Consider the following 24,964-nt stretch of genomic DNA (forward strand, 5'->3'; position numbering starts at 1 on the left):
CTTTATGTTATTACCAGAGGACAGTAAATGCTGCGGGATTGTTTCCATTAAAAAAAAACAAAAAGCTTGATAAGATAATCATGTGAACAATGGTAGCCAAAAAAACCCTTAAAAGTTTGCGCCCCCAACCCTTCCAACCCATGCCATTGTACCCTCAATGGAGTGTAAGATCTTTAGTTCTTTCTGGGGTCAGAGAGTTTCTTCTAGGTCCAGTTCCTTTTTGGTCCCACCTTAATCTGTCTTTTCCTTACAGGCTGTAAATCTGGACATAAGAATGTAAGGTTAGAAAGCTCCCTGATATAGATTAACAGGGGTTTCCCAAGAAGAGATGGATGGAGTGAGCACTGGAGAAATCTGGTTTATAATCAACTGGGGACGGTGGGATCCAAGAGGCAGCATTCCACCCAGTTAAAACAGAAAGTGCCTCTTTAGAACTAGATTCCTCTATGGTGATCAACCTCCAGCTACCAGAGGACATCTCTGGTAGTGCTCACTCAATCCATCTCTTCTTTGGGAAACTCCTGTTAATCTATATCAAAATGGCCTTGTTGCTGGGTTCCTTTGAAGGGGTATCGTTTTTATTCCCATTCTTCGTTTTGTTTCAGACTGCGGAGACATCGCTTATTTCGGGGGGACAGGAAGGTATCTACTCTGGGCAATCATTACAGTCTCCTGCACAGGGCCTCCAGGTACCAACAACAAAATTCATAGAGTTCCCCACTTTGAAGGTCAGATTTTAAGAACTCATCAGTCATTTTCTGGGTATGGAACTCATTTGGGGGCTTGCCATTTTTTCCATTGTTCTAAGCAGTTTGAAGAAGCTACACCCTCACGCTTTGGATAGCTTATTCCATGGTATTGCTTGCAACTTTTTATCATGCTGGAAAAACTCTCCATGGGTTGGCGATATTATAACCATTGAAACAGAAATCCAAAGACTTTCTATAGAGCATGATTCTGTCCCAAGTGAATAGCTTACATAATGGCTCGAGGCATTGGGTTACATGTGAGACAGCCTAGGTGCTGCCAGTCACCCTCTAACAACAGAACATTTGCTGTTTTCTCATCAACTTGACACACCTGCCAAGTCTCTAAGAGTCTCTGCTGGAAATGTCTCCTTTAGATTCTGCTCAAAAATTCAATAATTTCTTCTCCAGTTCATCTCTATCTATGGATACTTTTTCATATGTAGCTGAAAGAAAACCACTGATAGCATGGCAATCCCTTAGCCAAACTGTGTTAAAAGTATGACTCTGTTATTTACCAGCTGTGTGATATTGGGAAAAGATCTCCTCTAGTTTGAATTTCCTCACCTTGGTAATAGGGATATCGATGCCGTCCTTGCAAAGTTGCTGTGCGGCTATAGAGCACAAATCTCTGGCCGTAGATCCATCAGATATATTTGCTACTTTCCATTCTATCAACTTTCTGCCAAGCTTTTGGTCATGGGTAACACAGGTCATCTTTTCTCCAACCTTCAATGACAATTTCTACTCCATCCTTCCAGGCCTCACTTATAGTCTCCTCGAGTCCCTTCCAGCTTATACCCACCCCAAAGCCAAAGCCAAACCCATATGTTGCAAATTTTGTGATAGCTCTCTCATGAGGTTATAATCAGAAGGGGATGAGACTGAATCTTTTGAAGCTTCCCTCAGACATTGGCATTGACCCATCTTTCTCTTCATGTAGTGTCATGTGGTCTCTCCAATAGGGCAGACAGATTTTTTATATGGCCAATCAGGGCTCCCAAAAATGTAAAACCAGAAGCTTCTAGACCTTGTTAAGGCTTACACCCACTTAGGTAAGTGTCTCTTAACCCTGTCTTTTGTTGGTTAAGTAGTCACAGGGTAGGGAAGATCTTTAGGAGACATAAAGTCTACCTCTCAATCAGAGGCATGATAAAGAAACTGTGGCAATTTGTTATGACTTTAATAACTTATTTAGGATTGTTGGAGACATATTTTAAGAAGTATTTCCTCCCAGGTATACATATAACTTGGCATACTGACTTGGTGGTAAAGGTTCTAGCTGTGGTCATCTGTGATAATCATCTGACTTCTTTGTTCAGCTCTAGACTCTTGGTAGAACCATGCATTTCATTAAGAACAGCTTTTGCTACTGCTCTTTGATGAGGACATATTTTTCACTGACTCATTTCCTGGGATTACAATCTTAGCTATCAAGAAAAATAGATCTTTAATTTATTCTTGGTTGGGGGAGGGGGAGGTTTAAAGCAGAGATTAAAAACAGAAGACAAAAAAAAAGAAAGAAAGAAAAGAAAGTTCTAAACAATTAAATATAAAAGAATAAAAATATTAGGAAAGTTTAAAATAGATACATATCTAATGTTGAAATAGGGGTGGAATTTCAAAACACGGAAGCAGTGGAAGTAGTCACAAAGGAAAAAATTAAAACACTTCATCAAATTAAAAAAAAAAAAAGAGGACAAACTAACACATCTCTCGCTGCTGATAAAAAAACAAAGTGTCAAAAGAGACGGAAAGTTAAAACCAAGAACACTTCCAGCTTTTGTTGTTGGAAGGAGACAGGCTGCACTGAATTTTTATAGGGTTTATTTCTGACTTGCATTTTGCTCACCTGGATGTATCACCTTCTCACATTAATGCAGTACCAACTTCCAGAAGCACCTTCTAAACAAGTGAACTCTGCCAGTAGAATTTATATCTTTATGGAACAATCAAGTTGATCAGGTTTTTGCCATATCTACATGCTTCTCAAGAAGCAGAAGAAAATGTTTGATTATACCTCATTAAACAAAATGACATAAAATTAGGTGCCTGGGAATATTATCACAGTTGGGCACAAATCATGGATTAATTCATTCATTCAAAATTTTGTGTTGCCAAGACTGCTACGGGACAAGTACTGCTTATGATTTCAAAATAAAATATAAGAGAAAGCAATATGGGAGAAGTGACTTTAAAAAGGGGGAGCTCATAAGAGGGAGGAACACTGTTAAAATTATAAACCACCCACTATCTCTGATGCAGGCTATTGATGTCCTCAGGCACAGATAAAAACTCATCCCATCAGCAGTATAGAAACTACCTATGCAGTTGGTTTGAGAGTGCCAAGACTTCACTGTGAATTTTCTGTAACTGTGTTTGTCCTAATATGGTGCGTTGGGGTCATCATTAGACTTACCTTCTAGGGTAGTCATTAGAGGACCACTGGAAACATGTCAGCCTTTGGTATGAAGTCATAATCAAGACTTTTCATCCAAACTGCTAGCTGAGAGTACAGCTTGAAGTGAATGAGACATAATTCAGGTACAATTTGATACAAAGGTCTAGAGAATGATGTCATACCACAGAAGAAAAACCTAGTGTATAACGCATTACTGCATTTCTTCAACAAAGTATCAAGGCTATAAGAATAGGGAAAACAACCTTCATCCTCGGAAAAAACACCTGTTGGGACACCTGGGTGGCTCAGTTGGTTAAGCCGCTGCCTTTGGCTCAGGTCATCCCAGGGTTCAGGGGTCGAGTCCCACATCAGGCTCCTTGCTCAGTGGGGGGCCTGCTTCTCTCTCTGCCTCTGCCTGCCACTCTGCATGCTTGTGCTCTTTCTCTCTCTCTCTCTCTGACAAATAAATAAATAAATAAAATCTTAAAAACAAAAAACACCTATTACCTCTTGTCGACCATCTCCATCTCCCTGTCGTCATGCTCTTGCAGAAGTTTACCTGCCCCGATAACTATCTTGCAATATGGTGTCAATGTTCCCAGTCTTCCAGTGAAGAAACTCAGGCTAAAGGAGGTTCAATATCTTGCCCAATATAACATCATTTTGCCCCAGATATGCCTGACATTAAAGTTCTACCCCATAAAGCAGTCCCAAGGAGAGAAGGGGACTACTGGAACACTGTCTAAATCAGACCAAGGAGTTACAAAAGGTTTCAGGGTAACACTGATGCTGGGATTCGATATTGGAAGATAATAGATTTATTTATTTAAATATAAATTATTTTATTAATTATAAGCTCTAAGCTCTGTATATCTAAAGATGTAAGACAAAGAGCAAGATCTCTCCTCTTTCTGCCCTCATACCCAGCAAGTCCAGCACCATAGTTCAGAATTAGCCATTGTTATGAATGTCTTGCATGTATTTCTGGAACTTTATCTATAAAATCCCTCAAACAATTGCTTTACATTTAAATTATGTGTAAAAATTCTATGTAAGTCTTCTATTTCAATTATGTGTTCGATTTTAAAATTCATGGTACAGATCACTCAAATCATATGTGACATGAGTTTTTTAATTTAAAATACACCAACGTCTCTCCACATAAGCATTTGAGGCTGTAGACTGCTTCGTTGTAAGGAATTCCACAGTTTATGACAAATGGACTTGTTTCCATTTCTTAATTATTTGCTATCACAAATAATACTACAAGGAGCATCCCTACATCCCCACATATTTCATGCCCAAAGGGAGAAAATCCTAGAAGAAGAATTCAAAGATTATGGGCTTGGAGTGGGGGGGTACACTGAGGCTGAGGATCCACTTAGGAGGCACCAGGACAGTCGGTCGTGTCGGAAAGCCAAAGCATCAAGAGCAGAAGTGGATCATAAACACAGATGTGACCTAAAGAAGATTGTGAAAAAGCCCGAAGCAAACTTTTTGCCCACCCATTTCACCCCCATCCACCACATACTACACACATGCGTGAACGCACAAAGCGACCCAGGTGTAAAGGTCCTCCATTCTAATGAGAGTTTTTCATACAGTGCTGTAAATTTTAACCCTTCCACGTCTCCTATGCCATCCCATATAACTGAAGCTAGGCAGAGCGATAGGGATCATACAAGCAATCCCTGGAAAGACTTTTGAAACCCAACAGAGGTCCCAGGAAGTCAGACAAAAACACCGTGTTGGACAACGACCTTCAGATCAGCTGACCTTGACGACCCAGATTCATAGTAAGCAGACTCGTTTCTAAAACTGCCACCATAAAATCATCATTATTTTATAGCTCAACCACTTTTATAGAAATTCTAGGGATGGTAAGGGAATTGAAAGAGGGGGCGAGCGATAGAAATAAAAAAGCTTCATTTTTTTGCAATCCCCCAAACTGCATATACATCCTTCGATATGATAAAAGTTTTCTTGCATATTTCTATTGAGATGAGAAAGCCTTAAGTCAAAATATTATAGTTTAAAGAAAAACAAAAAAACCTCAACCAGGGCAATGGGAAAGTGTAATCAAACCTCAATAGCTCCCTCTGCTGTCATTTTGGATAATTCCAAAAATATTCTTATCTTTGTTTTATTTTGTAATTATTCACTTTGGAACCCCTTTAAACTGGGTAGGCTCAGAGTCAGTCGATAAAATCCTTACCACTTTGTCTACAGTTGAAACCATCCCTCCTGTGCCACTAATAATGATCATTGCATGACCCAACCTCTTCTAAATGGTAGAGGGGTTAGTCTCACCGAAAGAAGTGTTTACATTTCTGAAGTGAAAAGCGATATGTATGCTTCCATAACACGGAAACATCCATCTCTAAAAATCAGACTAATTTTTAACAATGTAATGTTTAATGTTTCACTTGGGGGGGGGCAATTTTTGGTCAAGTGGAAGCTAAAGAGGCTTTGAAGAAGATCTACAGCTGGATGCAAAGAAGGAAAGAGACAGTAACCGAAGTAGGAGAAGAACAGGATCTTCCACTTGTGGGCAGCCAGGACCACAGGAGGGAAGAGAAAAAGCCTGAGAAGTCGCGGGCTTCAAGATGCCATGTACTGGGCCTCTCCATTTCATTCTCCAACAAATCTGTGTGAGAATATTTCTCCTTTTACAAGTAAGAAAATGAACAGCTGAATTTAATTGTTTGGTCAGTCAACTAAGTGAACTATGTGAAAGGTTTGGGCCCAGATTTAGAAGTGTTTGGCTTTGAAGTGGAAATGAGAAACTCTGGGCTTGAAGTCCTAGTGGTCTCACTCTCTGGGATCTTAGAAAAATCAGAGCCTTCCAGCCCGTTCCTTCATCTGTAAACTGGGATTGAATCATCTCCCAGGTCCCTTCCCGCAGTCTGAATGATCTCAGATAAATCACTGGATTCCCACCCCTTATCTGACCCAGAGAAAACCCAGTTTAAATTAGAATTGAAGGGACGCCTGGGTGGCTCAGTTGGTGGGAGGACTGCTTTCAGCTCAGGTCATAATCCCGGAGTCCCAGAATTGAGTCCCGCATCGGGCTCCCAGCTCCATGGGGAGTCTGCTTCTCTCTCTGACCTTCTCCTTGTTAATGCTCTCTCTCTCAAGTAAATAAATAAAATCTTTAAAAAAAAATAAATAAATAAATTAGAATTGAAAGCAGTTTTGGATAAAAAGGAAGGAAAGAGGGAAGGAAGGGAGGGAGGAGGCAGGGAGGAAAGGAGGCAGTTCTCCAAAGCAGTTAGAGAGATTACTGAAGGGCAATGGGGATACTAGCAAGCAGTCAGCTTGCTCCTTGATAAGGAAAATGAATGTCACATAGCATTTTTCCAAGCAGTAATTAACAGCACCAACTTTCTTCTACTCTGTGCATCCCCAGATCAGAGGCTGACTTCCCGGTTCCCAGGCAATGAAGGCCACCACGGCAGCAGTGATGGCGACCGGCGCCTTCCTCAATCTAAGAACAGGCTTGGAGCTGTGAATGACTCATCGGCCAATAGCTCGTGAGCACTTTCTGTGCTGGGCAGGGTTTAGGGCTCTAAAGAAGACTAAGTCCCTTAACCTTGTGAATGTCACGCTTTACAGAACAAAGACCATACACAGAAAAGTTTAGATAAGTTCTAGGAAGAAAATGGGAGGTAAGACAATAGTATAACAGAGTAACTACTTCTGATATGGCGATGCGGGACTTAATATCTGAAAGTTCTTGCAGCAGAGAAGAGAGCAAATACCCAATACAGGCAGGGAACAGAAGGACTTGAAGGTAGCAATGCATCTTGGGTTTGTGGGGGGACAAAAAGCCAGTGTGGCTGGAGCAGAGTGACAGGGCAGAAAGAAGGCGGGGACCCCAGCGGGGATCCAGGCTGCCTAACAACAGGAATGGAGACACAGCTGAGGAAAGTGGAGAGGGCAATCACTGATTACTCAGCAATTTCTCTGGCTCTACATCAGTTAAACGGGGAGAAGAGCAGAGGCCAAGCACCGTGAGAAAATGCTGACTACATGGGAAGGCAGGGTTTAGGACAAACAGGTAAGGAAGACCCCAGATGAAAACAAACATTTCCCTTCAGACACAAGGATCCTCATAAAAACTCCTTATGCATACATATCAATACTAATTTCATGGCAGAAATCAGAACTAATTGTTGGTTAAACCATTCCTATTCTTATTTTCCTAGGCAAAAACGTATCAGATAAGGCGAGGAAATACGATGTTTAAAAAAGTGCAGTGGGGCTACCTGGCTAGCTCAGTCGTTAACCATCTGCCTTGGGCTCAGATCATGATTCCAGGGTCCTAGGATCAAGCCCCACATCGGACTCCCTGCTCAGCGGGAAGCCTGCTTCTCCCTCTCCCACCCCCACCCCCCCGCTTGTGTTCCCTCCCTTCCTGTGTCTCTGTCAAATAAATTAAAAAAAAAAAATTGGGGGGGGTACCTGGGTGGCTCAGTGGGTTAAGCCTCTGCCTTCGGCTCAGGTCATGATCCCAGGTTCCTGGGATCGAGCCCCACATCGGGCTCTCTGCTCTGCAGGGAGCCTGCTTCCTCCTCTCTCTCCCTACTTGTGATCTCTGTCAGATAAATTAAAAAAAAAAAAAAATCTTTAAAAAAAATTTTTTAAGTGCAGCGATGACTAAAAGCTAATGAATCAATAGACCCCTTGTAATGAATCTGCTGAGATGTGTTTTTGACTTTATGTTCATAGATCAAAAAGGAAAAAAATTGGTATGCACCTGCAGGAAGGTAAGGGGCCCTGGGAGTGCGTATGGTGGGGAGTTGCCAAGACAGAACTCAAGAAGTGATTTGACAGATCTTGTTAAGGATACCCATCCACTCAGTGGAGTATGAACACCCCCAGTCCATCAACGAAGTGTGCCTCAGAGAAGTGGTGTCCCAAGGGGTCTGCCCAAATATATTCATAATCACACTAAGACTTTTCCTCTCTCATTCTCTCAGGAGGGCACAAGTCCAGTTTTCCAGATTACATGGGAAGTGATACTTCAAAGACTGAACACTTTCAGTATGATGAATATCAAGATATAAGCCACATGAACAAAAGCTCTTTGGATTCCTCAATAATTTGGGTGTAATGGGGTCTTGAGACTAAAGTGTTTTGAGTACTGCTACCCAACCTGTTAATAGATTTGACATTATTAATATTACATATTGTGAATATTATGTATTACAAATGGGACATTTATTGGTGGTAGATTTATTATTAATAAAATTACTGTAGAGTCCAGTAAGTACTGGGAAGTAGATCCACTCTAAGGTAGTAAATAATCTGTGTGTCTACTGTGAGCTTGTGCAAAGTTCCTGAATTGTGTAAAAAAAAACAAACAAAAAAAAAAGATGCACAATAATGAAACATCTGAGATTTTCCTTGAAACTAGCTAAGACCTCACTGTGAATGGAAGGGTTTCCTCAAAGAACTATAAACATGAACTAAAGAAGATGGGTAGCTACATGTAAATAAAACTTGGTATTGATGGATCTTTTAAATATTTGAACCTTTGAGAGAAAGCTGTTCAAAAGTTCTTTTGTAAAATCATTTAACCCAGTCGAAAATAAATACTAATGTGAATAAATAGTTTATTTCATTTATATGCTATAGGAAAGTACTCTATCAGTTTTTCGTTTGTTTTTATCAACAAGCAAATTCAAAATGAAAAAAAAAAAATAAGCCTATATGGAAAGCCAAAGCTACATAATTCCAAAGTAACTACTTAATGCTGACTTTTTCTTCCTTTGTTTTTTCCTTTTTAAAAGGGAGTAATGGGGGGAACCATCAGTTTATATAAGCTCTTAGAAAGGAAACAAGTGCCTTTCTTCCCAAAAGAGAAGTGGTTTACTCAAGGCAACTTCCAAAACTTGACAAGAGTTCTATGGCTGTCAATGTAGATACCAGTAATTGTTACTGGGTGTATGTCTTCTCTCCAGCATTTCATACAGAAAACATTTCTTACACTTTAAGTATTTGAAATAAATATGTAAGTGCTAGCCCATTCCATTTTCTAAGTGATATGAATACTTCTTTCTCTTTATTAAATTTATTTGCAAAGATATCATAACAGCTTATCATTACACATGTACATAAGCAGCCGCATGCAGAAAACGGTTAATCTGTTTAATGCAGAGGCAAAAAAGTTTTCAGACTTTAAAAGAATAATTTAAGGTTAAAAATCTTAAATATGAACAGTGTTAAATAAGGAAACTGGTGTTAGTTAAGGAATGGATTCATAAGAAGTGATACAAAAAAAACTTGAAGCATTGTAACTTAAAAGAGACATATACTTTAATTCACCAATTATTTGATATATGTCCAAGACTTTTTCTTTGAATAGGAATCTGGTGATGCAAGTTCCCTGATGTCTTTCTTCCATACCATGCCTCACCTTTAATGCATCACCTAAGATTTCCCACGGGAGTGAGAACTGAAGATACACTCGTACACTGTGTGTAAACTTGCACATTTTTCTGACTTTGCTGACAAGTGCTTACAGTTTTCTGATCTACACCTAATTAGACAACTCACCTCTATCAGGTATTTCCAAAGCCGCCAATTTAGGTTTTCATAGAAACAACTCATTCAGTCACATTTTATCAGTTTACATATTTAAATTTCACAATAAAATAAACAAGTACAACTGGAATCAGTGAGTTTAGACAGAAGCCCAGATGACCCTTGGGCAGCTTACACACATGAACAAACTACAGAATAGCCATGAGATGCACGAACCAAGTGTGCTCCAGGCACCAGGTGCTTCACAGAGGGGGATGCAAGTCAGTTCATACAGCAAGCCCAAGCACAAATAACACACTTAGTATCTTAGCAGGAGATCATAGCTTCAATATTAGCATGCAATGATATCATGTTAAAGTTCTACCTGTAAAGTTTTTACCCTAAGATAGCTTTCTTTCAAATACATACTAGGAGGGTTAAAACTGCCATCTTGTTTCGTGGATGTCAAACACCTCTTGCTTCTACATTGCATAGTATAGCTGATGAAACGAGGAGGTAACACATACACATTAGTGTTTTCATTCTAAATTGTTACCATTCATGATGAAGCCCTTACTATTTATTAATGATAGTTGATTTGTATTTTGGCACTCACAAAATGGAGGCTGCCCCAGTGGCCAGGCTGTGAGGAAACTGAACCCAAGTCGGCGTGCACTTACACCTGAGACACCTGTCAAGGAAACCGCACACACACCAATCACAGTCCTCCAACTCCACCTAGCTAGCTCACCTTACCCTAGAAAAAAGGACCTGCTAACCAGTCATGACCTGTTTCCCTCCTGCCTCTTCCAGCATTCTGTAAAACTGGCACTTGCCCAAAATCCTTCAGGAAGCGCGCTCTGCTGCTTGGGAGGCACTGTACTGCCTAATTCATGGATTATTTTCCCTTGAATAAAAGGCATCAAACTCATTACTACATTGTTTTAGCTTTGTCATTGGATACTAACACACTTAAATGGTATCAATATCAAGGAGTGTCTGTAACAAAGCAAAAAAAAATTCTTAGGATCTAATTTTCATCTTTGGCTTCAGTGTTCTTCTATTGTTTATAGGTTTTCTTATGTTATTCCCCCATATTTGCTTTCCTTTTGGTCTAATTTGCCTTTGGTTCTGCCATCTGCTCTGCTCTAGCCAGATAGAAACTAATTTTATGTTGTTACATTTTACTTATTTAGAAAAAGTATGGCTGACAGTCAGTTAAAACTCTGAAAACCAAAAGTTGGCAAAACAAAGATAAATGGTAATTTAAGCTTTATTCAGGAAGTGACTGTTCTCAGGATCTCAGTAATAGAACATTATGAATTGAAAGTTATCCGTTTTCTACAACCTCTAAACTGCATGTTAGTGAAGATTTACCCTGAGAAATCTTCAATGGCAATCAATAAATTTTAAATTCTCCTAATTCTCTAAATTCTGAATAAAAAAGAACAGTTAATATTTGAAGATTTGCCACAGGTCCAGGGACTGTGCTAATAAGCACTTTCTGAGTGTTACCGCATTTAATCCTTCTGAAAAAGGATCTGTTTTCATTTTTTTATTTTTAATTTTTTTAATTGATGAGGAAAGCTAGGCTTGGATCTAGTTTAATAGACCTAGAATTTAAGGACAAGTCTGTAGGCCTCCAATGTCCATGCTCTTTGCCAGAATATTATGCAGCAGACTCAGAAGTTATTTCAAAAGAATTCCATCAAAAGACAGATGCCAAGCTATTTAAATCACCCTTTCTTTTTAATGGAAAGAAGCACTGTAACCTAACTATTTAGCTCTGAACTCGGGGCTTTCAACCTAGCCAAATCTGAATTTGTTCAGATTTGACCATCTGTTCTTACTTACAAATAAGATCAAGATATTTTGCCTTTATCTAAATCTCCTTTATTAAGATTTATTTAAGGGGCACCTGGGTGGCTCGATGGGTTAGGCCTCTGCCTTCGGTTCAGGTCACGATCTCGGGGTCCTAGGGATCGAGCCCCACATCGGGCTCTCTGCTCAATGGGGAGCCTGCTTCTCCCTCTCTCTTTGCCTGCCTACTTGTGATCTCTGTCAAATAAACAAAATCTTAAAAAAAAACCAAAACTATTTATCTTCAATCCCTTTGTTAAAATCATCATTCTATACACAGATTTTGAACTCAGGGAGTAGGTATGAATTAGAATTCCTCCATTGGAATTCCTCCAATATACAACTGTTCTACTGAAAAAAGGAGAAAGTGAAAGGAAAGTTCTAAAATGATACAAGCAAAAAGGAAAATGCATTGAGGGATGAGGCTAAGTAGTAATAAAATATATTCTTATATTCTTCTTCAAAAATACGAGAATAAGGGGGAACACAACTGCCCACTGAAGTGTAGACTGATTCTTCAGCAAGGAGAAAGAGTGACTTTACAATGGAGAAACACCACCTCGGCCAGGTGACCAAGGTCAACATCAACGAGCATATGCCGGGGCTATGCATCTTCGCCACGATGTGATGGAAATGGCAATTTCCCTATGTGGTATTCCCCCTCCCAAAATTCATAAACTCAGTTAAATCCTAAGAAAATTGTGAGATAAAATTCCAGAGAGGCATTCTACAAAATATCTGACCAGTACTCAGTACTGTCAAGATCTTCAAAAATAAGTCCGAGAAACCACCATAGCCAAGAGGAACCTAACAAGACATGGCCTACTAAAGGTAATGTGCTAGCCTCGATGGCAACCCAGTCTAGAAAATGGACATGAGGTAAAACTTAAAAATCTCAAGCAAAGTATGATAATGTACCATCAAACTGGTCTAGTAATTGTAACAAACATACCATATTAATGTAAGATGTTAATAAGGAAAGCTGGGTGCAAGGTATATCGGAGCTCAGTCCTGTCTCCCCAACTTTTTTGTAAAACTGTTCTTTAAAAAACTGTACTAAAAAAATCCATAAGGATAATGTAAAATGGCAGTAAAATGAAAACAAAAAACAAAAAACTTTGGATTTCTTTGGAACACATTCCCTTGTCTCTTTTTAGCAATACTATGGAAAAGATGAAGATTTTGTACCACTGAACTTCAAAATTCACTGAAGGGAAGCAGTGGTCATATTCCCATCAAATAAAATGAATAAAATCTAATTTGGGGTCTTCATTACTAATATTCTGAAAATAAAGGATGACTATTAAAAATTATATTGGTTTCCAAACTTTTCAAGACCTAACATTCACCACTGCTAGAATAAGTCACAGTGTACAAAGCTATGGAAATCATAAATTATAGAGGTGGGTGGGTGGCTCAGGTCATGGTCTCAGGGGTCCCAGGACTGAGCCCCGCACCAGGCTCCCTGCTCAGCGGAGAGTCTGCTTCTCCCTCTGCTCTTCCTTGTGCTCTGTCTCAAATAAATAAATAAAATCTTTTTAAAAATCCTAAATTATAAAACTTCAGAACTTGGAGGCATTCTACACTAATCTCTTGGTAAGTGCACTGAAACAAAGGAAATTTGCTCAGTATCGATCCACCAGTTAGAAGTAACTCAAAGTCTGGTCTTTCAACTTTCAATTCTAAGATCTTCAGCTATATGCTAATTCCATTCTGATTACAGATATGTCAGACAGAGCCAATAATATTTCTAAACAACCTTCAAATATCTACATCCATAAGCCTATTCTATGTAAGGGGAATTCTGTTGACGTGCAAGTGGGGTGGCAGGAAGGGATGAGGAACCGGTCAGTGTTATGAACTGCACTTAGATCTTCCTTGCATTCTAAGTTTTACAAAAATAGTGTTTCATTTACATTTAGTCCCAATGCTGCACAGGCAACTCAAATTAGAGAGCAGACAAATTCTGAACTTAGTGCAGTATTTTAAAAATAAACTGTATTTAAACTGCTACTACCACGTGTAGGTGATACATAGTTCTACTTTTCACTAGTACACCAAAAGGAATGAGCAAAGAGCACACCTCAAGATCATGCAATTACAAGTAGTGTAATTAGAAAGCCCTGAGTTAGCCTGTTAACTTCGGACTACAATAATATTTTAGTTCCTAGACTACTTACTAAACCTAGCATCACTAAGCAAGATAAAGCCAGGCAGGTAAGAATTAGGGTCCCAACAACAAATGAGTAGCCTTGAATGTAAATATGCCGATGAGATGCAAACCCTCCCTTTAGGAAATGACCAGTAAAAAGGAGGTTTCTGATGATGCCAGTGTGGGACACCTGGGGTGAATCTGTTAAACTGTGCCTCCATCACATACCATCAGTGTTCTACAAATCTAAGCTGTGACAGCACAGAACTCTTTAGTTTCTTCCCCCATCAGAACAAGTACCTTAGAGCCCAGCCAATAATCAATGCAGCAGCCAGACTCATCACGATCTACATAAGCTCTATCTATCCCAAAGGATAACATACAGACTGTTAGAAAAGCATTCCCTGGTACCAAGAATGGGGGATTAGGGTTATTAGACAGCTGGTACCACCACTTCCTCCTATTACATGAAAACAAATAGGCCTCTTTCTCTTTTGCTCTAAGTTTAGTATTAAGAGCATGTAATTGAATAAGCTCACTGGAGCGGATAAAGATTAGGATAAACTGTTATCCCCCTCTCTTTAATTTCCCCAGTTAATTTAAATGGCCAACTAAAACAAGCGATACAATCTATTTGTACTCGAGAGAACCATCAATCAGGAAATCCATAATAGGGCAGGCAATACATATTTTTGAAGATAAAATGGAAAAAACACAGATATGAGTGAACAATTTTTATTGAAACCCTCAAAGATTAAAGAGGACCAAATGGTGAGTTTGGGTACCATAACAGAAAATCTCACCTAACTGTACCATCATTCACAGGAATGAACAAACCCAAACACGACAAAATTCAATTTCTCATGTAATTGCTACAAGTGAATGTAAATGAACTAATCATTTTATCATAACCTTTCTTTAATCATACGAAAAAGAAGGGAATTTACATGGCATAACAAAAGATATGCAAAACTTAATGAAAACACAATTCTCTTAAGTTTTTCAAACTTATTTTTATAGGATGCAGAATGCACTTGAAATGATTAAATGATTTAAGCTGATTCTTTTTTATTGCAAACTGTTTTAACATCAGCTTAACCCCCATGCATGGTATTCAAAAAGAACACAGCTTTTTAATTAGAAAGATCACTCGAGTTAAAATGAGGAATTAAGTACTAAAAATTAGGAAAAGGCTGGGGTTTCTTCTGAAAGGAATCTTCAAGTACCAATATGTATAGAGAAAGAATACTAATTTTGGTTACATTTTCCCCCTTACTGTTAAATATACAAACTATAATACCTTTCAAAATAAAATACCCACATACGATAACTTTAATTAGAAACAGTCAAACCAGATCTTGGAAAAGTATTAAAAGCAAGCAATTTGCTGGGCCAGTAATGTCTTAATTTGTGATTATTCCAACATTTGATGATGTGTCTCCTGCTGTAGAGCCCAGGTTCTCTTCCTTTTGGTCCCTACAGTTAAGAAATATTTAGTTAGTTGTGCTATTGAGACAATCTGTAATAATTTTGCTTAGAGAAAAAAACTTTTTTGCCATACACTGACAGACCAAAGAGGAAGAGAAGGCAGGTGCTCTGAAGAAAACTTAAATGAGAAAAAAAATATACCAATTTTGAAAAAAGTTTTTTTGTTTTGTTATTTTGTCCCCCCCACCCAAAGGAATGCTGCACCCATTTCACTTAATATTAGAAATCCAGGTTAAAGGCACTGGGATGTATTCCTCACCATGAATAGACTACTCAACTACATCTGACATCAGAGTCTGCTACTGTAATCAGCCTGCTTGCTGAGTGAGTGACACTTCTTACATAGAAACTTAATGTAAATTAAACAAGTTTGAATCCACTTATAATGTAACTAGTTTTATAAAAATATTCAGAGTCACTAATAAAGCACCAAGAAAAAGAGAACCTCAAGAGAGAGGACTCAGACCCTTCCTACAAGGTCACCCCTTTACAGTTTTGTCTAATAGGACCTCCAGAGTGACAACAGTCATCTTTGACATGTCCTACCTATATAATCTTAGGGATGTAGACCATTGCTATGGTGACTATACCCAAATGCCAATTTTCATTATAAATAGTTAAGAGACATGTTACAAGATTTCATGGCTTACTCTTAAAAAGGTAAAATAGGTGCAATTTTCCTTTAAGAAAGACTTTATTCTGTAATACACCATTAACATTTTGATGTTCCCTTCAGTAAACACTGATAAAACTACACTGGGACTACCAAAGAACTGTGAAGTAGCTAAAATTATTACAAATACTGTATTTTTTTCCACTTGAATACAGTATTTGTACATTTAAGAAAACATTGTACAAAAAAATTATATAAATGAAAGCCTCAAAGAAGTATCTGTCACTAAATTTTTGAATTGAAGTGACCAAAGACTATAGTAAATGAAAACATTTCTAAACATGATGTAAACATAAATGGAGTAATGCAAAACATCAAGGTATTCAAATCTACTATATTGCTATTTTCACCCTTAATGTATCTTTCTACATAGTTTTCTCCTTTTGGAACAGTAATATAAGGGGCGGTACATTATCTTCATAACCTTATGCCACCAAATCAGTTAATACAGATGCTTGACACATTTAATTATACAAAATCAATTTGTTTCAAGTTACAAAATTAATGTTGATATGTAATTAATGAAAAAAAATAAGATGTTAAAAAGATAACTATAAGAATACCCAGATATATGCTGTATTCCCATTTATATAGATCTGATCAATAAAACATCAACACATTCACTTAGATACTGATTTAATCCATGGATCAAGGCCATATTTTCAAAGTATTTTAAGGATGCCAGGACACTGCAAAAGCTGGAGAAAAGAGTTGAGGAACAGTATATGCTTGCTAAACAAGAACTATGTTTATTTAGCTAGTGAATACCTAGAGTAATAAATTTTTACTTCATGATAGCAATCAGGCTCGCAAACACCCAGAAATAGGAATTAAAGGGTTTTAAATGTAGTTATAAAGGTCATAAAAAGTCTGATTAGACTGAGGTACATTTACTCAAAATTTTGAGATTCATTAAGTGGTAGCAAACAAAATAATTCCTCAGACAAATGCACATTTTTCAGTATACATATTATTGGGGGAAGGAGGGGAGAAGAATGTGCATTAATTGGTGAAATCCACCAAGCTGCATATCAATATTCTGTTACACCAAACAGTTTGAAGACAAGGGAAATGTTCTAATATAATTTCAGATTATGTTTCATTTGGCTAAAATAGAGCTTAAGGTTGCTTTGCCATATTAAAAGTTTACTACAATAATTTTTCACATAAACATTTAGACTTGAACTCCAGGACTAAATATGGCATGATTATTTTGCTTTTAATCTGTCAAATAGCTAAAAATTGACAATTTAAAAACTACAACAAAGAAAAAGTTGAAGCAGTGTGACTCTTACATCATTGAACCACTTCTAATGGTTAACTGTTAGTATTTAACAAATTCAAAGAGTTAATGAATCCTTGCATTCATTCAGTCTTCTGTGCCTTAGCTAGGATGCATAATTACAAAAGACAGCAGATACTGGTAAAAGCTTCAGGACAGAAAGTGCTTGACGAAGTTACAGTTCTCAAGTGTGTTTGGTGAGAGTATAAGGGCAGATGCGCTGATGAAAACCATTACAAGAAGAGTCAATTCTGTGTTAGAGTTCAAAGATGTCACCTTAAGCAGAAAAAAAGCTTTAATAATGTCTTCTTTGACTTATTAGGCATTTCCAGAGTCTACATCATTAGTGTTGTAATTCTAACAGGACATCTTCATATGGTTATTGTTTGTTTCTATTTCTCTCCTGAAAGAAAAACACAAAGAATTTTAATAAAATACCACCATTATTTAAAAATTTAAATTATTTGTACTATAATGCAAACCATCTTCATAAAAACTTCTTCAAATACTAATTGGAGTAAGTAAAAAAGATTTACCTGCCCACAACCACAGAGGGCTGATTACCATGAAACATTTCAAAATTAAGCAATTCAAACACAAAGACCTATTTCAGGAGAGTATGGCCCTCTCCACAACCCTATCTTCCCAAGAAATTTTAAGGAGAGTATGAAATGTGTTTTTAGGCCTTTCAATGAGTTTTTAATGGTGAGGTATCAAAACAGACAAAAAGGCCTCTGAAACAATATGAAAACTTTTGGCTAGGCAGAGTTAGGAGGAAAGGAAGAGTTGCATTAAATTGCATTCAAGTTGTATTACGTTAAGATTCTAGTAGTAACTAAAAAATACCGTGAATCACAAACTTCCTCTATATCACATTCTCACATTCATTATATTGTAACTTTTCCCTATCAAGAAACATGATTACTTATTATTTCCTTTAAGTGGAAATCCCTTGAACAAAAATTAAACTGAGTGATATTTTCTCAATGTTTATTAACCAAGTATTTATCTATAGTACTTCTACCTGTGAAAAAAGGATGACCAGCGTTGTGCATGTCTATCAAGTGAATGCATCATATAGTCTGTTTGCACCATCTTGTTTTATTATTTTTCAAGATTTTATTTATTTGACAGAGAGCCACAAGCAGGGGGAGAAGGAAGGAGAGCGAGAAGCAGGCTCCACACCAAGCAGGGAGCCAGATGTGAAGATGTATCCCTGGACCCTGGGATCATGATCCAGTCAAAGGCAGATGCTTCACCGACTGAGCCATCCAGGTGCCCCTGTAAGTTTTTACTTTAAACAAGTTCACAGGTGATCCAGACACTGCTGGTCCAGAGAACACACTCTGAAAATTACCTGTGTTTAAACAAATTATAAGACTCACTCTCTGTTTTCACTACTTCCATTTTATATTTCCAAGAGCATTAAATGTTCTATAATAAATATGAATGCACTTTGCAACTGGTCAAAATAAGTTCCCATCCTGTGACAGCATCAGAAAACTGTATTTTGGGGCGCCTGGGTGGCTCAATGGGTTAAAGCCTCTACCCTCGGCTCAGGTCATGATCTCAGAGTCCTGGGATCGAGCCCCGCGTAGGGCTCTCTGCTCAGCAGGGAGCTTGCTTCCTCTGTTCTCTCCCTCTGCCTGCCTCTCTGCCTACTTGTGATCTCTGCCTGTCAAATAAATAAATAAAAATCTTAAAAAAAAAAAAAGAAAGAAAACTGTATTTTACATTCCAAAGAGAACTTTTTAATTTCTTTGTTACTAAATTCCTTTTTTATTTTAATTTACTCCTAGAACTTGAAGAATAGTACTTTATACAGAAAGCTAATCAAATAAATCCCTACCACGATAGCTACAAATCATTTTATACACATTATCAGTGAAAGACTCTGAAATTAAATAAAACAAAATGAAAGCAGACACAAAGCTACCTAATTAATCACATTTCAAAAGGATATAAACAAAAATTCAACAACATAAAAAAAAAAAAGATAATTTGGTACTGGGGAGCTACAGTTTAATTTTACAAAGGCCTTAAGTGCTTAGAAGAAAACAGCCTAAACATAAAATCAGTTTTAAATGGAAGGAAACAGATAGATTTGTATGAAAAATTTTGAAACCTGCTTTAATTAGCCAGATATAAAAATCTAGAGAAATTCATCAACTCCACAAAGGGCCCCAAAAGTACAGACAAAAAAACAAGGCACTATTTAAGGATATGTAAGACAAAGAGAAATTTAACTCAAGGAAGATGATCAGCTGTATCAATGAGGACCATGTATTACTTAAATAGAAGTTAGAGATGCTATTTCAGTTTGAACAGTAATCAACTATGCACTTTAACTGGATCAAATTTAAAATATGTAAAATTACACTTACTATAATAAATCTATATGTGTAATGCATAACTTCCAACTCAGTGGACAGAAAAAGAGGAAAAAAAATCAATCCAATAGAACAGATGGGTCGGGGGTGGGGGGCTTGAATGATCTACATTTAATTAGAAAGTACAAAATAAGACAGCAAAAATACACATTTATATCAAGCATCAAAAAAATGTATGTTCATCAATGAAAACAATTCAGATGCTTCAAAAATCCAGTTATACATGATTACAAGAAAATAACCTAAAACATAATGACACAAAGTTAAAAGTAATGAAAAGATCTAAGACAACACAAACCAACTAAAAACTGATAGAATTATATTTATACCAGACAAAACTGATTTAAAGGCAAAAACCATTGTTGGGAGATAAAACGGTCACTACATACTAAATAACAGACATTTTTAAAATAAGCTATGACACAATATTAAACTAAAAAAAACTTTACATACATTAGAAGTTGTCAGAATTATAAAGAAAATTTTACATGCTTCTCATTACAGCAGGAGAATTTAACACATTTCTCTGTAATTGGTAAAATGGAAATATTAATAAAAATGTAGGCTGCATATACATAAGACAGAAAACCGAGGCAATTACAGGGTTCACAATGAACCACCAAAAAAGGTGACTACATGTCAGACTGGAAAGCAAATCTCAATAACTACTGGAGTCCACGTCATACAACATCACATTTTCTGACATCAGTTTTAGAAGCAAAACAGGTAAACAACAACAAAACACCTTACCAACATTTGGAAATTCTAAAAACATACTCCTAAAAGTCTCCCCAAAAATCATAATGGAAATTCAAAAATTTTTACATCAGTACAATGAAAATGCTTAGTCTATGGCCCACCAAACACTTAGGAATGTACATGTGCAAAACTGAAAAGAATAAAAAAAGGCTCAAAAATAATGAGCTATCATCCAACTCAGTAAGTTAGGAAATGAGTAATAAGTCCCCAAAAGTAGAAGGAATGAAATCAGATTGCAGCAGAAAATAATGAAACAGAAAACAAGAATAAATAGAACCAAAGAGAATAAAAATTGGTGTTTGCAAGAAGAGCTAGTGTCTGGAGAGGGAAAAAAAACCTAGCAACAGAAAAATCTCTGGAAGGACTGATTTAAAACGAAGATACATTTTAAGTATCATGAAGACTGATACAATTAAAAAATAAAAATACTATTCATGCCAATATGAAAAATACCTTAAAACAACTTCCTAAAAATAAAATTTACCTACATACAATTTACCAAACTAAATTCAAGAATAAACAGAAAACCTGCAGAAGAGACTTCTAATAACTAAAGAACATAAATCAATGATTAAAAACTACCCCACACAAAACCCCATCAGGCTCGGTTTTTTTTTTTTTTAATTTTATTTATTTATTTGAGAGAGATCACAGTAGGCAGAGAGACAGAGAGAGAGGAGGAAGCAGGCTCCCTGCTGAACAGAGAGCTGATGCGGGGCTCAATCCCAGGACCCTGAGATCATGACCTGAGCTGAAGGCAGAGGCATTAACCCACTAAGCCACCAAGGTGCCCCCGTGTTTTTATTTGTTATATACCTATGTAAGTATGTATGCATGCACGTATGTAACCTCTACACCTAACGCTAGGGCTCAAACCCAAGACCCTGAGACCAAGAGCCAGCCAAGAGCCTCCAGACTCACATAGTATTAATTAATGGTCCTAGAACTGATCATTCTAAACTAACACCAACTATTCCAGAGACTAGATAAAGGGGGAGCATCTCCTGAGTATTTTGAGGGTAGCAATACTTTGATACTAACAGTGTCAAGAGAAGAATGAGAATGTAACAGTTAAGTCTCACTTGTCACAAAAGGATCTCTTCTAAGGCTGTTTTGCTGGTAATAGTGTAGAGAAGCAAAGGTGAGAATGGGAAGGCCAGTAAAACTAGCACAGTTAATAATCCAGTACAAGAATAACAGCCCTTAGGGTGCCTGGGTGGCTCAGTGGGTTAAGCCTCTGCCTTCGGCTCAGGTCATGATCTCAGGGTCCTGGGATCGAGGCCCGCGTCGGGCTCTCTGCTAGGCAGGGAGTCCGCTTCTCACTCTCTCTGCCTGCCTCTCTGCCTACTTGTGATCTCTCTCTCTCTATTTCAAATAAATAAATAAAATCTTAAAAAAAAAAAAAAAAGAATAACAGCCCTTAGATGGTGAAGAAAGATGCAGAGCTTGGTTTTGAGATACATTCTGAAAGCAGAATCAACAAGACTGACTTACTGATGTATCAACTGATTAGAGACAGAGTTTATGAAAGAAAGAGTCAAGAATGAGTCCCCTTAACTGGAAGAGCAGTGGCGCCCTGTACATAGAGAAGGTTTGCAGCAGGCAAAGAAAGAGGGGAGTTAGATTTCAGACACTTATTAGGCAGCTGTGAGAAGGTATCAAATGGGCTGTCCGACATAGGAGTCTGGAGACAGGAGGAAAGGCCCGGGGTGGGGGATGGGGGGGCGGTTTATACATATTTGGAAGTCCTTAGCATTATAAATGTCCATCAACAAAACTCAGGTCTTCCTGAATATGGTCAATACCTTGGCTTTAAGACAACAAAACTCATATTTATATTAACAAGATCTAGAACTGAGCCTGACACTGTTAACATTAAATAAGTATTTAAATATAACGAGAGATCTATGGGCATGCTATTGACTACAGACCACTAGAAATATGAGATTAAGCAATATGGAGCTATCAGTGATAACTTCTTGTGCTATTCTAAAATGACATACATATTACACAACTGTCATCATAAATAAAATGTACTGGTGTGTTGTTGGGAAGTAATACAGGAAGGAAAAAACCCGAATTATAGAAAAGGAGCATGGTCCAGTACACCTTAAGAGCTATGTCTTTAATGATAGTTCAGAAGAAGGCACTTTAAACACACACTCTTTATGACACAAACTTTCCAAAGTGACTCATAGAATTTTCACTTTTAACAATGACTGACAACTCAAAAAACAATTTGCAGGGATCCCTCCTTCTCTCATTTGCCATTAATAATACAGCTAGGCCTCAACCAGTCAGATTTGGAGATTTGAGGGCTTTTCAGTCTCTGGTATAGGGTTTCTTCCCCATTTTGAGCTGAGTAGACACTGAAGACCAATGTATGAACCTAAGGCCCAGAAACAGAACTTGGCCAGTGGAGAAGAGCTCCAGGAGGAAGTTTACTTGCTAACCCATGTCTTTTTGACAGAGCATAATGGATGAGCTAAGACTTCCTACCTAGGAAACAGCTAGAAAACAAAATTTTCTTCAGTGTCCTCCGAAGACCCAAAAGCTTGCCCTTAACATTACAAATAGATAACTTACTTCCTTTTAATCACTGGTAGGTTTATCACTATTAATGATATTTCAGTAACCAGAACTAAGATTACATAAGCCAAAAGGGAAAAAGCAACTGTGTATCTAAGAAGTCTCACCATCCAAAAAGAAAATGAGAATAAGCACAAGGAATATAAGTACAATGAAAGAGAACTGTGGAAAGAGCCAGTGAATACCTGGTGGCAGGGGGAGAGAGGGTAGAGAGAGACAGAAAGAGAGAAAGCAGGCAGGCAGTCACTTGAGACCCAAATGCAACAAACACCTTTTGTCTAGCTTGAAAATCTGACTTTCAAATTGAAAATTTCAGTAGATGAATGAAAGGGCTTCAAAATGCTCATTGCCTTATTTAAGGAGTAGAATATTAAGTCCAAAAATTACCTCAAATTACAAAGCAGAAAAAGAGAGCTAGAAATCACAAAGAAAAAAAAAATAAATAAGAGAACCATAGAATAGATCTAAGACAAAACGAATATTCTAGAAGTAGGAAAAAGAACAAACACAAGAGCCAAATAAATAACAACTAAGTAACAAAATTTTTCACAAATTCTTTTAATATTCTTTCCTGCATGAGGTAGGGCTTGCTTTTCCTCCTCTAAAGTGTGGGGCTGGACATTCTGACTTGCTTCTAAGAACACAGTATGCAAAGGGAAGAAAAAAATACTTATATTAGAGAAGTCTAGCAGATACAACCTAAACCAAGTAATCAAAATTAGTATCACTGAGTATTAAGTTACCTATAATTAGATTGAGAAAGACACACTAGTTATGCAGTATTCTTCCCATAAACTCAGTCTGATTACGAGAAAGCATTAGGTAAACGGACACTGAAAGCCACCTTAAAAAACATGTGCCCTGTAGTCTTCAAAAGTGTTAAAACCATGAGAGACAAGGAAAAACAAAGAATTGTCTGTCCTAGCTTAGGGAAGACTAAGGAGACATAAAAACTAAATATAAAATGGTTTTCCAGATCTTCAACAGAAATAGACATTAGTGGGAAAAGTGGGGAAATCTGGAAAAAAAATCTGTAGTTAATAATACTGTACCAATGTTAATTTCTTAGTTTGGATAAACATACTAGCATTATGTAACATATCAGTATTACGAGAAACTAGACATACAGAAACATCCAGTATTATCTTTGTAACATTTCTGTAAATGTAAAAATTATTCAAAATCAAGTTTTTAAAAAGCTAGAAAAATACAAATCCCAAATATATTAAATATCATATTGCCATAGAAATATGAAATGCATAGATGTTCTTCAGGGTATTGTTAATTTAATGGCTGCCCTGCTTCTTTTTATTGTTTATAGGGAAAAGTGTTAAAATTACGTCCCAAAGTTAAAACAAGTAAATTATCAGACTTCATTTTTAAATTAAAAAACAAAAAAAAGAGCTGGAGCGGAGGCAGTGGCCAGGGTGGGAGAATAGTCATGTTTCAAAAAAAGACAAAATTATAGACAAAGAATGACTACAGTTAAAATATAACAGATTCAATTCCTCAGAAAAATTAATTACTTACCAGGAATAAAATCTACTCAGATTGGCTTACTGACTGAAAAATTTCACACTAGAGAGCAAAACAAGGGCAGTAACAGATGGATAAAACCCCCAGCTGTTCAAAAGCCTGTACATTTGTCCAGATCCATTAAAGTGTTTTAATACTGAGATAAGCTTCTGACCTGCACTATCCCAAAAACATGATCAATCATTTGGCATTAAGAAGGCAAAAGACAAAGAATATAAGGGAAACAGATCAGTTCTATACTGTAAAATAAATTCAAAATTTTAAAAAAATCATCAAGGGAAAGGATAATGATTATGCTTTGGAGACTCTGTTTTGGGAAGCCAATTCTTCAATTTTTTTAGACTTACATTTCTATGTAAGTGAGAAGGAACATTCTTGATCCTCGGCACGACCACACTATAATAAAGAAACTGCTTTAAAAGATTCCAGTGCTCAAGTCTGCATTTACACAATAAAGAAATATTTCAGGTTTGAGTAAGTATATGCAGTCTGGTAATTTATAAACAATTCATCTGTACCAACCAAAGATCAAGTAATCTCAAAGTGTACTATAAAATGGA

At 37.2% G+C, this 24,964-nt stretch overlaps 1 protein-coding gene and 1 long non-coding RNA gene across 8 annotated transcripts in view; one reads left to right on the top strand and one right to left on the bottom strand.

Moving 5' to 3' along the window:
• Window positions 1-14,408: 14,408 nt before the first annotated feature.
• Window positions 14,409-24,964, bottom strand: part of YTHDF3 (YTH N6-methyladenosine RNA binding protein F3) — a 40,063-nt gene continuing 29,507 nt past the window's right edge. For all 7 annotated transcript variants that reach the window (XM_082713921.1, XM_082713923.1, XM_082713924.1 and 4 more), the window contains one exon: window positions 14,409-17,533. In XM_082713921.1, coding sequence (XP_082570047.1) covers window positions 17,510-17,533 — 24 coding nt within the window. In that variant the 3' untranslated portion in view covers window positions 14,409-17,509. The remainder of the gene's footprint in view (window positions 17,534-24,964) is intronic.
• LOC309854630 lies at window positions 20,973-22,495 on the top strand. The gene is made up of 2 exons (XR_014306322.1): window positions 20,973-21,495; window positions 21,713-22,495. It is a non-coding gene; the product is annotated as an uncharacterized lncRNA (long non-coding RNA).

The sequence above is a fragment of the Mustela nivalis genome, assembly GCF_964662115.1.
Source record: "Mustela nivalis genome assembly, chromosome: 2".
NCBI classification, from domain to species: Eukaryota; Metazoa; Chordata; class Mammalia; order Carnivora; family Mustelidae; genus Mustela; species Mustela nivalis.